At 40.8% G+C, this 17,546-nt stretch overlaps 1 protein-coding gene across 1 annotated transcript; it reads left to right on the top strand.

The window, feature by feature from the left end:
* Window positions 1–3,042: 3,042 nt before the first annotated feature.
* ftr14l (finTRIM family, member 14-like) lies at window positions 3,043–15,049 on the top strand. Its single transcript, XM_056470886.1, has 6 exons — window positions 3,043–3,492; window positions 3,632–3,727; window positions 8,211–8,444; window positions 8,522–8,681; window positions 13,789–13,848; window positions 13,931–15,049. The coding sequence occupies exons 1-6, from the start codon at window positions 3,043–3,045 to the stop codon at window positions 14,449–14,451; spliced, it is 1,521 nt and encodes a 506-aa protein (XP_056326861.1). The 3' UTR covers window positions 14,452–15,049.
* Window positions 15,050–17,546: the final 2,497 nt, after the last annotated feature.

Genomic DNA, 17,546 nt, shown 5'->3' with positions numbered 1-17,546 from the left:
CTGTGTGTTTAAAAGAGCAAAATTATTCCAAAATTAAACTAAAATCTAAATTATCTGGTGCACATTATCAAGATTAAAAAGTTCCTGTAATTTTCTGGAACACTTCTTTTTCCTACATAATCAAGTAGACAATAAAAATTGCTGTCATGCTATCAAGTGATTAGATGTGAACAGTTCTGAGAAAAGTCTTCTATTTTTTAAAGTCCTTATAAAAAAAGTCATATTTAAAATTTTACCAACAGGAGTAAAAGAAGTTTTCACTGACAATGTAATGCTGTGTTCACACCAGATGCGGAAGACGCGTCAAACGCGAGTGATTTACATGTTAGGTCAATGCAAAGACTTGAATAGACATCCAGCTGCATGATACACACGAATGGCGCTGTGCGAATGTCGCGGTACGAATGGCGTGATACGCGCGAATGGCGTGGGGCGAATTGAGCTGAAAATCTGAATTTCAGCTGACATTTGCGCCACGTTAACCAATCAGGAGCTTGCTCTTGTCTTGTGGGGCCGTTATTTTGACGTAGCGCCTGTTGTTGGTGTCCCGGGGGAAAATCCTCCTGCCTACACCGACAACATTTCATCAAACTGTACTCGGCTCAGTCAGAAGCACCGCTGAAAGCTTCCATCATCCATCATCCAGGTTAAGTTTCTGGAGGAGTTTATGAGCTCACAGAGCTGGCTGCACCTCTAAAAGGATATAGTGGACACTGTACTAAATGAATCGATGCTGTTTTTCAGCATTTATAAAGCACAAAAACAGTTATTTTCTCAATAAAATCCATGTTAGCCATTTAGCAACGAAGCTACAGTCACAAGGCAGACAGAATCCCTGGCCATGGCGCAAATCCGCGTCTGTTCTGAAGTGAATTTGACGCGCAAATGAAGCGAGTAAACTCAAATGTTCACGCGTTTTGTGTCTGGTGTGAACACAGCATAAGCTTGTCTTGATGAAGATGAATTTGACGACACTTTCTGCCACAGCAAGAGTTGTTCATTCCAAATATGTGATTTCTAGAATATTTAATTTTTACAATGTCAGTAACTCAGTCCCCGTTTACAGTAATACGTTTTAGTTTTAAAACACCGCTTGAGAATGGAACGATCCATGTCCACATTGGCATTAAATCCAGCATTTCTGAACAACTCTCCATCCACACTACACCGCTGAAAACGCACATCATGTGACCACATAAACACTTTGGCATGCTCTACAACTTATGCGCATGTCTGAGCTCCAGGCAGTGAGCTCTGCGAGCACGTCCCCAGATGACAGCAGCGCAGGTCGGACAGTTCACCAAGGATCTTCCGCTGGATTTCATCTCACTATAGTTGTTAAACATAATATTTAATTTATCTTGTCTCTATCTAACGAATTCTACTTGTTCTCAGGTAAAGCGTTTTGGCTGAGCGCAAAGATAAGTTAATATATTAATTTATGTAGCCTAACCATGTACACTGAATCTGCATATTGATTGATTACTTGCCTTTATTTCCTAAAAAACTTATTATACGTGATACTTTTATAATGACTGTAGAAAGGTTCTTTGTGTGTGAAGAAGAATACAGGGTCGGCGATAAGGTAAGTGACAATTTTATTTTTGTTATTTTTTCTGTGTGGCTCAACACAAGGCTCAAAGTCACTGGTTGTATTTGTATTTGTGTATATATATATATATATATATATATATATATATATATATATCTTTCTCTTTTTTTTTTTTTTCTTCCTCTCTCTCTCTCTCTCTCTCTCTCTCGAGTGGTCTCTCTCGCTCCCTTAAGAAGGCGTCTCTCCGGCCCAATCACTAGAGAAAGCAGGTGTTATTAATTATTTCTGATTGGGCTACTGACCAGCCGCCGGTGTCTCCACTCGCTCTCCCCACCATAATGACCATTAGTGATTATTAAAACTGTTATTCAGCAAAAGAGACAGGGCATGTTTCATATTTTTCACTGAAAATGAAAGTTATGTTATAGGCTCCATTCTGTTATAAATATGCATGCAGTGAAGATGACGGTCATATAAATATGCAGCTACACAATGCCTAAACATTTTTGGTGTCTGTTGTTAATATCATAATGAAAATAGGTAGTTCCTTATATTATGTTTTCATTTTATTGTTAAGATCAACAATGTAGCCAGGGTGATGCGAATGAGGTTGTAAAGTAGCATACACTGTTCCCTTTAAAGATTTACCGGACATGTCCTCCAGAGTTTGTTTTCCATAGCAAACTTGCAAAGTCTGAACTTCAGAAAAGGGTGCAAAATTTGTGCACTTAATATTGAGGAAAAAGCCCTAATCAGATAGGCGAATGTCTGCAGCCATGCCTCCATTTTCAGATGTCTCCGTTTTCCTCCTTTCACACTGACACGGAGCAGCAGCGTTTTAAAATGAAAATGGCCTCTTCAGTGTTTTCAAAAAGCTCAGTTTTCGGCGGTTGAAAGCTCTGGGCTAGTGTGAATGGAAAGTGTAACCGAAGCAAAACTAAAACTTTTAAAACTAAAACGTATTAGTGTAAATGGGATTTTATTCAAGTCCCCCAAAAAAGGCTGTTTGTTTATGAAAGATCGTCATTGTCCAATCACCCAGTGAATTGAAAATATCTAAAACGTCCTTGGAAGCAAACTTATAGCGAATGAGATGTTATTCAAGCCCTGTTAAGCATCAAATTAAAAAGCCTCAGATCTGTGTTGTCAAAAATGACTGCTGCATGCAGCTGTTAATTGAAGTGTACATTGTCAACAATGAAAACAGTTCATGTAGTGAAATCTAGCTTTCATTAACCACTGGAGGAAGCTGTCACATCGTTCTGTCACAGCATATTTTCAACACCAAAGAGGTGTTTAACCACTTGTAAAACCACAGTCCTTTACACATTATGGTTAACCATCAACAAGGCCTTTGTTTAAAGAAGTTGCATTATTTATGTTACTTTTTTTCTCTTCTGACATAAGCTGTCACACCCATTCAGAAGATGTCATCCTCTAACCTGGTTAACTGGTTTATCACACATGGTTCACATTCCTCTATAAAATGAATGTGTCAGTACAGTTTCATTGAAACTCAGCTTAACATTCAGCTTTCTAACATGTCTCGGAGCAGTACAGCAAGCCAAAGCCGATATGGCACTATGGAGAAACCCCGGCGATCTGGAAGATACAGCAGCTCCAGCAGCCGCAGCAGCTCCAGAGACGTGCTGTGTGATTTTTGCATGATTAAGAAGAACAAGGCAGTAAAATCATGTCTGACTTGCTTAACCTCCTTTTGTGAAACGCATCTCCAGGCTCATTATGAGTATCCAGCTCTCATGAAGCACAAACTGGTGGCGGCGACAGGGCAACTGCGTGAAAAGATCTGTGGCGAACATGACAAACTTCTGGAAGTTTTCTGTCGTTCTGACCAAGTGTGTGTTTGTGTTTTGTGTATTATGGAGGAACATAAAAAACATGACATTGTTTCAGCAGCAGCTGAAAGGACGGAAAAGCAGGTGAGATGCTCAGTAGAGATCACTGACTAACAGCCACTCATGCTTAATGGAACTAAATCATGACATGATACAAGTCAATATGCAGTGCAAAGATTAACTGTGAGAAGATTAACGTTATAAACATTACCTTTTTCAACAGAAACAGCTTGGGGCTAAACTAATGACTTCACAGCAGAAAATTGAGGAAAGGATGAAGAAATGGCAAGATCTCAGGCAGGCAATGGCATCTCTAAAGGTAAACCTTTTAGAAATTATGGGCTCTATTTTAACAATCTAGGTGCAAAGTCTAAAGAGCAGGGTGCAAAAGCATTAAAGGCGTGTCCAAATCCACTTTTCCTATTTTAAGGATGAAAAAATAAGGGGCCCTATCATACACCCGGCGCAATGCAGCGCAAGGCATGATGCAATTGTTGTTTTCTAGTTTCAGCTTGGCGCAAGAGTCGTTTTGATGTTTTGCATCACGCTGCTTTAAATAGCAAATGCATTTGCACTCATATGTGCGCCTATAGGCGTTCTGGTCTAAAAAAGGAGGCGTGTTAAAGCGCATTGCTGGCGCATTGCTATTTTGAGGAACTATAATAGACTGCACAATAGACCAGATCAAAGCAGGTCTAAAGTCCAGCGCAGAGTGTGTTAGTTGTGCACCTCGCTTAAACATTGCTTAATACTCACAGGATGTACAGCAATACATAAATATCTTTAAAAATGAAAACGAATTAAAGGATTCAAATATTACAAAATTTATTATTTTCTAGACCAGTGTTTCCCAACCCTGTTCCTGGAGGCACACCAACAGTACATATTTTGGATGTCTCCCTTTTCTGACCCATTAACTTCAGGTGTTGGAGTCTCTTCTGATGTGATGATAAGTTGATTCAGGTGTGTTTGATTAGGGAGAGGTTGAAAATGTGGACCGTTGGTGTGCCTTCAGGAACAGGGTTGGGAAACACTGGTCTAGACTACAAAAATATAAAAACGATCACCTCCATGTCTTCTTCATCTCTGAGAGCTTTTTTAGTTTATTCATGACAAAATGCTTTTGTATAATATTATTATTAGTAGTAGTATTATTTATTATATGCATATTTAAATTAATTTAATTAAAAATAGGCTTAGATTTGTCCACTTGGACAGAGCATTTTCCAAGTTTTTGCTTCCACAACCACCCGGGCTGCAGCACACTTGGCCTGTTTATACCATCAGCCTTGGGAGTCCTACTAGCCAACCAAGCCTGGTAGGACTCCTTCTTCAGCTTGACAGCATCCGTTACTTGACAGCATCCGTTACCAGTGGAGCCGACTTTTTTGTTCCCCGGTGAAAACTTCCATGTTTGGCAGCTAAGCTGGGAAGCTATAAGCAAGCCCACACCAGCCAACCACCTCTCACTGTGTGCAAATCCAAAGTAAAAGAAAGTCCAGCCAAGAATTTGGTTTCAGAGCACAAACTGTGAGTGGAGGTGAGACCAACTATTTCTAGTCGGTACTGTTCAATCCATGTCTTGACTGCTAGTTTTTGTGTCTGTGGATCAGGTCGTTGTGGTTCTGGCCTTCGACCACTGCCTGTGTCACAATGCACAAGCCCCTTATGGCTCCTTATGCAGGTGGTAGACCTGCAGGAGGATGGTCCCATGTCATTTCTTCGAGTCCAGCTGGGTTCTGTGGGATAAAACCTGGTACTCTAATGCGAGCCCCAACCCCAGCCTTGGCCTCAAAGTGAAACCTGATTGCGCCGTACCGGGTGACATCAAGGTCCACGATTTTGTCTCACTCATAAGGGTTTTTTGAACTACACTAGGGCTGCACGATTAATCGAAAAAAGATCACGATCTGGAATCGACCCTACACACAATCTTAATTCAGCTTTTCTACGATTCAGCCAATTATATTTTGAAGGTCAGGAGAGAAGCAAGGCAGTTGCACAAGTTTTCTCAGCAACATTGACACCTTTAAATGGTGTTAAAAGTGTCACATACTGTATTTATAAGGTATAATTCACCCAAAAATGTAATTTCTGTCTTCATGTAATGATGTATTCATGGCCAGTAAATCACACGTGAGCTGACCACGAGCTGTTTGTTTACTATCAAGAATGCGCACGTGCACGCATGACATCTACTTTAGTGAACACAACCTGCATAGGCTGTGAATAACAGGTAATGAAGTTGTAAATAACGTTCAGTTTGTTGAACAGAGCGATCGTTTGAGGGCCGTGCGGGAGGTTTGATTTGCATGTATGTGTTTTTTTTCACAGTGACAGCAGCCATGATCTGCTCGGAAGTGAAAGTGAAACCTGTGCGCACATCATTTAAATGATCATATCGCATTTTTAAGTTATGATTACGACAAGCATTTGATATGTTTTTTCTTTCCTAGAGAACACAAAGTGTTGTGCATGAAAATAAATGTTTTCTGTGTCAGTATAACAACCCCGGCCTATATATAATGTTGAATATAATGCAAGAAGGAATCTGATAATGACAAAATTCTAATTTTACCAGTGAAAACAAATGGTCTAATAATATTGTCAATATCAGATGACAAGCACATGTATTAAACATAATAAATCAACTTTATAATTATGAATAGTTATATTCTGATGTCATAATTTTACTGTAAATGAGCAGACTTTCAATATTTCCTGTTTGTTAAAGTCCACCATAATGACTATACAAAAATTAGCATTTTAAACAACAGTATACCTACACATAGACCTAATATTATTATTGTTGTCTTACCATATGTTTGAGAATTAACAATAATAATAGGCTAATCATATGAACCTTTATTTTACATTTACACAATCGTGAGAAAATCGTGATCTTGATTGTAAGCAAAAAAAAAATAAAAAATTGATTCGCATTTTTGCCAGAATCGTGCAGCCCTAAACTGCACTTTGTCTGAACTGCCCCTCAGGACCTTTTTGCCTTGGTGGACCCTACCCTATTATTAGCTCCTGAAAACATAGCTCCTAGGATCACTCAGGCACTCACTTTAAGGTGGTGTTCATGGAAAGGTTAAATAAAAATGAATGATCACAAAAACATTACATATTAATATTGCAACTATATGCTAATCTGTTGGTTAAATGTACTAAACAAGTGTTGTTGAAATTTGATGTCGTTATGGTAATTTATTTGTTGGTTGCACTGACGCCGCCTCTAACTCTTGACAACCTCCTAGCTTGCCAATAAATAAACGTGTTAATTTATTTTAGAAATATCCTTTTGCCATAGGCGAAGGGTTAACAAACTCCAGGGTAAGGCTGATAAATGCGCTGCCCTTTAATGCATTTAAAAAGATTTGCGACCAACCAAGAAGAGGTTTTAACAAAAGCACTGCCTATCAACAAACATCTATTATATTCAACACGCACATTAAATTATTTTATTATCTAACCCACTGATCTACAGGTCAAAAGTTTGGGGTCAGTTTATTTATTTTTTATTATTATCACTTTTATTTAAAAATCGAATTAAAATTATTCTGTTCATCAAGGCGGCATTTATTAAATATTTAAAAATTGTTAAATAATTATTAAATATTTATTTATTACTTACTGCATGCAGTGTCAAATGAAATTATTACTCCTTGTTGCTTTTACTTTTACCAATAATAATCATAATAATAATAATTAATATTAGAGAGGTCGCAGCCCTCACTATTTTTCCGCCTAGGTCGCATCAGGATGCGCCGTCCCTGAGAATACGAAATCATTCTCTTTTTCACGAGGCCAATCGAAAACCGAAACTTGTAATTCAGCAATAAATATTTGACCTTTCAAATGTAAAACTCCAAACGATCGCCTAAACAAGATTACTACACTATAGGCTAGACTGCGTTACAATGAAACTACCTATTTCATTGAATGCTGAAAACAAGGTAAACCAGTGTAATATATTATTATACCTCTCTCATAATACTCATTTGTCGTTTTATTACTTATGTCATTGACCAGCAAATCAAAATAGTCCGCTGGCCAGAACTTTTGGTTTGGTTTTCAGAGCAGCTGCCAACAGTAATAAACAGCGCTCATCAGTTCAACGTGCGGGGTTGGACAGTTCCATTTCTGTGCGGAGGGGGACTTTAAATTTGATTGACAAACTTACAATATCTAACGTGTTGTGTTAATCATCAACATTAAATTACATTCATATTAAGTCTTACACCCGTTACATGTTTTCAATGCATTTTTTTTCTTTTTTTTTCAATAATTAACCATTCCTCTCTTATTGTTATTTTGCTACCAGGGAATGATGTACAAAAAGAAAGCCCTGCTCTAACTCAGTATTCTGTTTAAGCAGGGGTTGCCTTACTCAGTCCTGGAGGGCTGATGTCCTGCATAGTTCCAACGTCCTTCAACACACATGTGTAGAAGTTTCTAGTATACTTAGAAAGAACTTGATTAGCTGGTTAAGGTGTGTCTAATTGGGGTTGAAACTAAAGTCTACAGGACACTGGCCCTCCAGGAACAATTTTGTGCACCCCTGCATTAATGGTTCCCTAAAGAACCTTTCAGAAGTTTTCTTGGACATTGAACTTTTTACACTATAAAAAAGGGTTTTATGGAATGTTAAGTTTCCATGGATGTTAAAGATTCTCCATGAATATGGTGTTGGTAATGAAAAAAACATTATTTTTTAAGAGTGTCAAATTTAATTCAGTAAATGAAATCTAAGGATGTAACCGTCTCATTGAGGTTTTGTTTTTCTATCATGATAGCATTCATCGCAGAGTGTGCTGGATGAGAATGAACGTATTTTTGCTGAGCTGCTGCGAGCGTTGGAGAGGAGGCATGGAGAAGTGAAGGAGATGATTCGAGCTCAAGAAGCCCTTCTTTTGACCAATGCAGAGAGACATTTGGCCAGACTGGAGGAAGAGATTACCCTGTTGAGGAAGAAACACACTGACTTGGAGCAGCTCTCACAGTCTGACGATCACATTCATTTCTTACAGGTACTGGGCAAAAGCCACTGTTTGTATAAAGTTCTCTAAAGTATTATGAAATAAAACAGCTACTTTATTTCCCCTAGAGCTGGCAGTCTCTTTCTGCTCCTTCTGGATATGAAGATTTGTCGAAGGTGACATTAGCGCCTCACCATACATTTGACAATGCAAAGAAAGCCATCTCTGACCTAAAGGTGCAAATAGAAGACATAAGCAAGGAAGAACTGAACAAAATCTCTTCAGCAGGTGGTTAAAACTCTTACATATACTGTATGTTGCAAACTTACCACAGAAGTATTTTTTACTTTGTTTTTGTGTGTAAAGTGTAGACTGATGTGGAATACAGTAATTTAAAGCTGTTTAGCTTTTTATTATTGCAGTTTAAACAATTTCAAAGAAGATTAATCATTAGTAGAGTATATAACTGGCGTGTGCAGAGCGAGCAGTTAGATTTTTGCTTCAGAGCCTCACACTGAGACCGAATATGCTTTCTGCCAAGTTGATTTTAAAACGAAACAAAGTCTCCTACCGGTGTGGGCGACAATGTGACAGCAGCGGTCGAACTGTGCTCCTTTCCCGTCCCCTGGATGTCTCGCTGGTAGCTAAAAGAGCAGTTTCTACTAAAAGAGCAGATCCCCTAAGAGAGCAACACAATAAAGCATCATGTCTTTTTAAAGATGTTGTTCCGACTGTGCGTTTCTGGATCCTGTGCTTTCCTCGTCCCAGATGACAGACACGAGTACTGCATCACATGTCCGGTTTTTCCAGCATGTTGAGACAGTACTCATGGACAGATCTTGCCCTCACTGTGAGGGTTTGACTGTTGTGTAACTGAGATCACTGCGTACTCTAGCATTAGGGTGCGCCACCCCTGCTGCACTCCACAAGCCGGTTAGCACACAGGCAGGAGTATTGCAGTGGGGGCTTATTCATCGCCTTTGGACTTGTGGACCCCTCACTCCTCATCAGTTTGCTTTGTTCAAGCTTTGAGTGAGAGTGTCAGTCCATCCTCCGGGATGACTGCACTCTCATTAGATGACACCGGGGACCTGATGTCCATTGCTGCATAGTAGGGCGGGCAAAGATGTTCTGATGATGATCTGGACTTGCTGCCACCCTCCAGGGTTGTCAGTGAGGTCTCGGATTTAGAGTCAGACATGTTAGCTGTGTTATCCCAGGCTGCTTTGGCCGTTGGAATAGAAATGGCTTGTCCCCCAGCCATGCAGCCGGATCGCTTAGATGGGTGTTACGTGCGGGCTAAGAAAAAGAGTAAACAAGGTCTTGTGCACTCCCTCTCTCACCACCCTTGACCATGGAGCAGCCAGGGGGTATGAGGCAATTCCCCAGGTGGAGCGTGTTATTGCAATCAATCTTTGCCTGCAGGGCGCCTCCACCTGGAGAGGTCTGCCTAAACTCCCCTCCAAAGCATGCAGGTTATCTGACTCTCTCACGACCAGAACCTACACTGCTGCGGGCCAGGCTGCTTTCTCTTTGCACGCTATGGCTGCCTATCAACACTACCAAACGGAGAAGCTGGCTGAGCTGCAAGAGGGTGATTCTTCCCCAGGCCTGATGCATGAGCTCCGCATGGCGACCCATTATGCTCTCATGACCACTAAATCAGCCGCCCGTGCCTTGAGAAAAAAGATGGCCACACTGGTGGTCCAGGAACGCCACCTCTGGCTTAATCTGGTGGATATGCTTGCTTTCTCAACGTACCCATATCGCAGGCTGGCCTATTCGGTGACACCACCAGGGACTTTACCTAGGAGTTCTCATCTGTGAAATAGCAGTCGAAGACGATGGGTGAAGTCATCTACCAGCAGTCTCAAAAAATTGCTCTCCCCGCTGCCCCATCCACCTTGGCTGCTCCTCGCTGAGGGCGTCCATCTGCAGCTACAAGACCTTCTCTGCCTCCGCAGCCTGCTCTACTGGCCAAGCACTAGCACAGAGCCCCTCGTGGTACCCAAATGCTCCCGTCTCAGGGCGCCATTTAGTCCTGTAAGAGGACCGCGAGGCGTTCCTGAGACTGGCAACCCGGAGAAGAGGGTACCTGCTCTTTTCTCGATGGAGGGCCGAGGACTTCTGTCAATAACATCGACATCTACACCACTGCTGGCCTCTGAGCTGGCGGTACCTAATTTTTCAATTAAAGAGCAGTTTCAAGGTGCAGGGTGTGCAAACCCAAGTCTTTCTAACCGAGATGAAGAGCAGGTTTTACAGCCTGTACTTCAGTGTGCCCAAAAAGAGCGGTGGGTTAAGACCAATCCTAGATCTGTGCAAACTGAACTGCCATTTACACTAAATGCTATTCAGGATGCTCACTCAGAAGTGCAGAATCCAATTCGTTCATCCTTGGGATTGGTTTGCAGCTATAGACTTGAAGGACTCATACTTTCATGTCCCCATCCTTCCACACCCTTTTCTCCAGTTTGCATTCAAAGGTCAAGCATGGCAGTACAAAGTCCTCCCCTTTGGTCTCTCCCTGTCTCATTGGGTTTTCACCAAGCTTGCGGAGGGTACCTTAAAGCCTCTTCGGGCTCGCAGGCATACCCATACTCTATTATTTGTATGGACAGCATGGCAACAGTGGCATATATCAACCTTATGGGGGGTCTCAGTTTGCTTGCTGTCTGCTTCTCTGGAGCCACTAGCAGCTGAAATCGCTGCTTGCCATTCACATTCACATTCACATTGAACTCAACCATGCAGCTGATGCGCTCTCACGGCAGCTAGCATCCGAAGGACGATAGAGAATCCACCCCTGTATAGTTCAGCTGATAAGGAAAGCCCAGGTCAATCTGTTTGCTTCTCTCGAAAACGGCCATTGACAGTTGTTTTATTCCCTGACCAAGGTGCCCCTCGGCATGGATGCATTGGCTTACAGCTGGCCCCTGGGCATGTGCAAATATGCATTTCCCCCCATGAGCCTACTCGCACAGATACTATGCAAGGTCAGGGAGGATGAGGAGCAGGTCTTGTTAGTTGCGCCTCTCTAGCCCAACTGGACCTGGGTTTCCGAACACACACTCTTAGTGACGGCCCCTCCCTGGTGTATTTTCCTGAGAGAGGACCTCCTCTCCCAGGGACAGGGCACATGTGGTTAACTGACGGAGCGCAGAAGACTTAGGTGACTTACCAGCGTCAATGGTTAACACCATCACTCAAGCTAGAGCACCCTTTATGAGACATGCCTATGCCCTGAAGTGGAGTCTATTCGCTGAGTGGTGCGCTTCTCGCTGTGAAGACCCTTGGACCTACCAGATTAGCATTGTGTTATCCTTCCTTCAGGATAACCTGGAGCATAGGCTTTCACCCTCCACACTGAAGGTTTACGTTGCTGCCATCTCCGCTCACAATGAAGCTCTGGAAGCATAATCTAATCATCCGATTCCTCAAAGGCGCGTGGCAACCAAATCCATCCCGTCCCCCTCTGCGGGTCTGCAGAGAGATCCGTTCGAACCACTTGACTCAGTATCTTTTTGTACATGTTCTGTGTATGTTTCTGTTTCTGTCCAAATACTGTCCATGAAGATAGCTCTGCTGGTTGCGTTGGCATCGATAAAGAGGGTCAAGGATCTGGAGGCACCCCAGTTATGAGTGCACACTCAACAAGAAGTGTCACCTCCTTTTGGGCGTTAGCATGCGGCACCTCTATCACAGATATCTGTAGAGCTGCAGGCTTAGCGACACCTAATACGTTTACGAAATTTTATAATCTTCGAGTGGAGCCAGTTTCCTCCCGATTACTGGGTAAACCTGGTCAATCAGCGCCATGCATCCTAACCCAGAGATACATGCGTTATTCGGCTCTGCTAAAGTGAGTTTCCCATTTGGAGTTCCGCTGAGGCCCACAGCACCCTACTCAGTGGAGGAGCCGGGTGCCTGGCCCAGTACAATGACTGGTATGGCCGCTTGGTCTACCAGCGTGCTGGGGTTTGGTGCCAGCTATGCACGATCCCCCGCGGCGATCCCATATGCGTTATTTAGCCATGGTGTGTTCCACCTTATCAGGCGGAATCGTGTGTTCCCTACCTACTAACCAGCTTATCATATGTAGCACTCTCCCTGGATAGGGCTAGTCCATAAGTCCATATTGCCATCAAGTCTCCTCTCTTTTGAGAAGCAGGTAGTCTCCACAGCATCCTCACCCTTTGGGGACTGGCACGCTTTCCCAACTTAATTTAAAAATCCCTAGACTACAATTAGCTAGGTAAAAGCATATTTATGACCCCCAATCTAAATTCCTCTAAACTATTCCCATACAATGGTAATTAAAGAGCCTAGGGGATGTTGGAAGGTTGCGCCCTTGGTGATGCTTGTGTGCTCACGCTATGCTTGGCAAACTACACATCAGGGGCTTGACAGGCTTAGCTGCTGTGGCGTTTTCCATACACTCTCGCAAAAGTGTCTTCCAGACACACTTAGGAGTTCCCACTGAAGGGGAACGTCTCGGTGTCTAACGTAACCCTTGTTCCCTGAAGAGAGAAGATGAGAGAAATGTCTCCGATACCACAGCAGCTGGGTCTCCAGCAAATTGCTGAATATTCAGCTCTTCAGCAGGCTAAAAATCAAACTGCTCGCTCTGCACGCACCAGTTTTATGTACTACTAATGATTAATCACTGGCACCTGCCTAGCTGAGCTCTGCCAACTCAATGGCATTCATTAGTCTGTTTTCTTACTCCTCAGAATGATTGGTCATTTAACAATCTCCCAAAAGTATCTTACCAACACATGTCTCCTTTCCCTCTTCGTGGAACAAGGGTTACGTTAGTAACTGAGACATTATCTTGGAAGGTTACATTAACAATATTTATTTGATTTGCACTATTTTCAGTGCCACTTCTTTCAATTTATTAAATGAATTGAAAATAAATTTAATGACTGATAACTTCTTGCTGATAAATCAGTAAAAACTCTCAAATAAAAATTCAAGGATAGTGGAAAATATATTAAATTATCTAATAAAATTAATTAGGTTTGTATTTTGGGGCAGCACTGTAATACTTAGTAGACTGAATGGCAAGTAACCAAACAACAGTGACTCGCAACAAGAAGCAGAAACAGAATCCACAATCATATGACAAAACAAATGGGTTTAAATAGAACAAAGTTCGGATTAAGACACATAGCTGAAAACTACAATACACACTCAAAGGAGCAAAAGAACATGGGAAATTATCCTCTAGTGTCTTTCATAGGCCCTGCAGCTTAAGGTTATGAGAAAAAATGTAAGACTGTAGCAATATTATACCTTGTTGTCTTAATGCTGAAAACACCTTTAATCTTTTATCAATAATGTAATTTATCCAAATATAATTCCTTTACACATGTACATATTCTATCTGCAGTGAACGAGGTTAAAATTCTCCAGACTGTGGACCCAGCAAAAAGAGAGGAGTTCTTTGAATGTAAGTTCAGAAATAGTGAGATTCTCATTTTATGTAAACACATTGTTCATGCTGATTAATCTAAAACCCCTTCTCCATCTAGATTCCTGTCAGCTATCAATAGATCCTTTAACAGCCCATCCAAACCTGCTCCTGTCGGACAGAAACACTGTGGTGCAGATGAGCAATGAGCCCAGACCGTACCCGGATCATCCTGATCGCTTCGACTATTGGCAACAGGCACTGTGTAAGCCGGGTCTGGCAGGAGGACGATATTACTGGGAGCTGGACTGGAGAGGAACTGAAGTGGACATTGCTGTCTCCTACAAAGGGATCCAGAGGAAAGGAAATGACAAACCTTGCAGCTTCGGAAAGAATGACAAGTCTTGGAGTTTGTACTGCTCTAAATCCGAATACTCGTTTGTGCACAACAGCAAAAGCACAGCTGTATCTGTGCCCAGGTCCTCAAGGATAGGGGTTTATGTTGACTATGAGTCTGGGACACTGGCGTTTTATAGTGTTTCTGACAAAATGACACTGCTGTACAAAGTGCAAACTAAATTTACTGAGCCTCTCTACCCTGGCATTGGAGTCTGGGGATACGGGACAACAGTACGACTGTAATAACGCTGTAAAAACGACATCAGTAAAGCATGAAAACATTCTTTTTATTGTAATTTCACTCACTCACTTTCCTTCGGTGAGTAGTGGATAGTCCACATTAATTCCATGAAGGCCTTTTGTGGGCTAGCGTATTCTGGTAGGCTACGCGCAGTACTGTAAAAATACAGTAGTCCTACCTATGAGTAAAAAATGAATGATGTAACTTATTCACTCATCTTCCTTTGGCTTAGTTCCTTTATACCTCAGGGGTCACCACAGCAGAATAAACCGCCAACTTATCCAGCATATGTTTCACACAACGGATGCCCTTTCCAGCTGCAACCCAGTACTGGGAAACATCCATACACACTCATTCACACACATACACTACGGCCAATCTAGTTTATTCAATTCACCTATACACACATGTTTTGGACTGTGGGGGAAGCCAGAGCACCCAGAGGAAACCCACATGAACATGGGGAGAACATGCAAACTCCACACAGAAATGCAAACTGAACCAGCTGGGACTTGAACCAGCGATTTTCTTGCTGTGGGGTGACAGTGCTAGCCACTTAGCCATCGTGTCGCAGTTGTCGCCCCATGATGTAACTTAATAGATACAAATTATTTAACTTATACATTTTAGGATTGGGATCCCTCACACAAGGAGGATCATGGTGATCACTGGGTTTGGGATGTTTAAAATACTGAAAACCCTTATACAACACCACAGTCACTCCAACCAAATGAGAATCATTCATTCATTAATTTTCTTTTTGGCTTATTCCCTTGATTAATCTAGGGTCGCCATGGTGGAATAAACCACCAGTTTATTCAGTATATGTTTTACACAGCGGATGCACACAGCTGCAACCCATCACTGGGAAACATTCATACACTCTTATTCACACACATACACTACGGACAGTTTAGCTTATCCAATTCACCTACACCACAGATCTTTGGACTTGTGGGGGAAACCGGAGCACCTGGAGGAAATCCATGCGAACAAGGCGAGAACATGCAAACTCCACACAAAAATGCCACATGACCCAGCTGGGGCTCGAACGAGCGACCTTCTTGCTGTGAGGCAATTGTGCTACCCACTGCGCCACCGTGACCCCCTAAATAAGAATCATTGGATATTTTTGAATGACAAAAGCTGTTATTATGTTTTTATGATATGTGTTTTGTTATTTTATAGTCTGTATATCACTGTTAAAATATTTCACTATGCTGTGTTGCCATTGTTATACAAGTGTATTTTGTATGAGAAAACTCTACTGATTTATTGCATATATAGAAGGAATAAAATCAAATAAAACAGGTTTTGGTGTGATTCATTTGTCATTTTCAATTTCAAAGAATTAATTTTTTATTCAACTTCAGAATTATTCATTTAAAAGTTGCTAATCATATATAGGCCTAATGTGGTTTTTAAAATTAAGTTATTAGTGTTTTATACAACATGATTTTCAGGGGAAAAGGCAGCAGCATGTGAAAACGTTAGTCTACGAAATTCTGAATGAAAATAGGTCAGTTAAAAAGTCTAGATTTGACAAGCAAATCCACCAGATGGCGCTAGAACAAACTATTTCTATGTTGTATACTGGGTGAAGCAGCTCGTGTACTTTAAACAGTAATCTAATATTACAGTTATGAATATGACCAGGTGTACGTCATTTTGTGACTTAAGAATTACGATAGGGCTATGATATGTTCTGAACGAAACAAACGTTTCACGCTCAATCTCTATATTCACAAGTCTGTTTTCATGACTTACAAATCACTCATTCTTCTGACCACATGTCTTATTCTTGAATATTATTTCCATCATGTAAACAAAATGGTCAGACGGTTACGCCAGAACGACAAAAGAAAATGATGATGGTGAAGAAGCATCTAGAAACGTAAACATTGAGTAGCCTTTCTATTATGCAGCAGTGGACTGTTTTTCTTCAGATGTTTCACAGAAAAATAGTAGAGAAGTATGTCCATTAAAGGGTTAGTCCCACAAATGAAAATCATGTCATCGTTTATTCATCATTCATTTGTCACAAACCTGTTTGACTTTTTTTTCTGTTGAACACAAACTAAGATATATTAAAGAAAGATGGAAAACTGTAAACATTGACTTTTACAATATTTGTTCTTTTCTTACTGTGCAAGTTACAGGTTTTCAGCTTTCTTCAAAATATCGTCTTTAGTGTTCAATAGAATAAATAAACTCATAAAGGTTTGCACCCTCTTAAGGGCGAGTAAATATTGAGTAGAATTTCATTTTTTGAGAACTATCCCTTTCATTGTGTGTTATAGGCTACCTAGGCCGCCCCAAGTAGAAATCTAACCAATGGCAATTTATGCAAATCTCATATTTGATATACACATTTACGCTTGGATTTTAGAGTTTAGAATTATTATGCCCCCCCCCCCACCACCACCACCACCCCCTCTGAATTATTAGCCCCCTGTTTATTTTCCCCCCAATTTCTGTTTAACAGAGAGAAGATTTTTTTTCAACACATTTCTAACCATAATAGTTTTAATAACTCATTTATAATAACTGATTTATTTTATCTTTGCCATGATGACAGCAAATAATATTTTACCAGATATTTTTCAAGACACTTCTATACAGCTTAAAGTAACATTTAAAGGCTTAACTAGGTAAATTAGATTAACTAGGCAGGTTAGGGTAATTAGGCAAGTTATTGTATAACAATGGTTTGTTCTGTAGACTATCGAAAAAATATATAGCTTAAAGGGGCTAATAATTTTGACCTTAAAATGTTTTATAAGCTGCTTTTATTCTAGCCAAAATAAAACAAATAAGACTTTCTCCAGAAGAAAAAATATTTTCAGACATACTGTGAAAATTTCCTTGCTCTGTTGAACATCATTTTGAGAATATTTAAAAAATAAATAAATAAATAAAAGGGGGGCTAATAATTCTGACTTCAACTGTATATGTATATATTAATCAATAAACAGAATCAATCAACATAATCAAATCAATAAACAGGAACAATGTCACTTCAATGCTTTTTTAATGCTTTCCAATATTAACTTTCCCACAAAATGTCCTATATATACCTTTTATTGTTCAAATTGTC

Source organism: Danio aesculapii, chromosome 13 (genome assembly GCF_903798145.1).
Source record: "Danio aesculapii chromosome 13, fDanAes4.1, whole genome shotgun sequence".
In the NCBI taxonomy this organism is placed as follows: domain Eukaryota; kingdom Metazoa; phylum Chordata; class Actinopteri; order Cypriniformes; family Danionidae; genus Danio; species Danio aesculapii.
This window is presented reverse-complemented; position numbering and strand designations above follow the sequence as displayed.

What these genes read in the sequence shown, in the direction of transcription:
- ftr14l (XM_056470886.1), top strand. Translation starts at nt 3,043, where the DNA reads ATGTGTCAGTACAGTTTCATTGAAACTCAGCTTAACATTCAGCTTTCT. An exon ending in CTGAAAGGACGGAAAAGCAG is followed by an intron (nt 3,493 to 3,631) that starts GTGAGATGCTCA and finishes CTTTTTCAACAG; the next exon opens with AAACAGCTTGGGGCTAAACT. An exon ending in ATCACATTCATTTCTTACAG is followed by an intron (nt 8,445 to 8,521) that starts GTACTGGGCAAA and finishes TATTTCCCCTAG; the next exon opens with AGCTGGCAGTCTCTTTCTGC.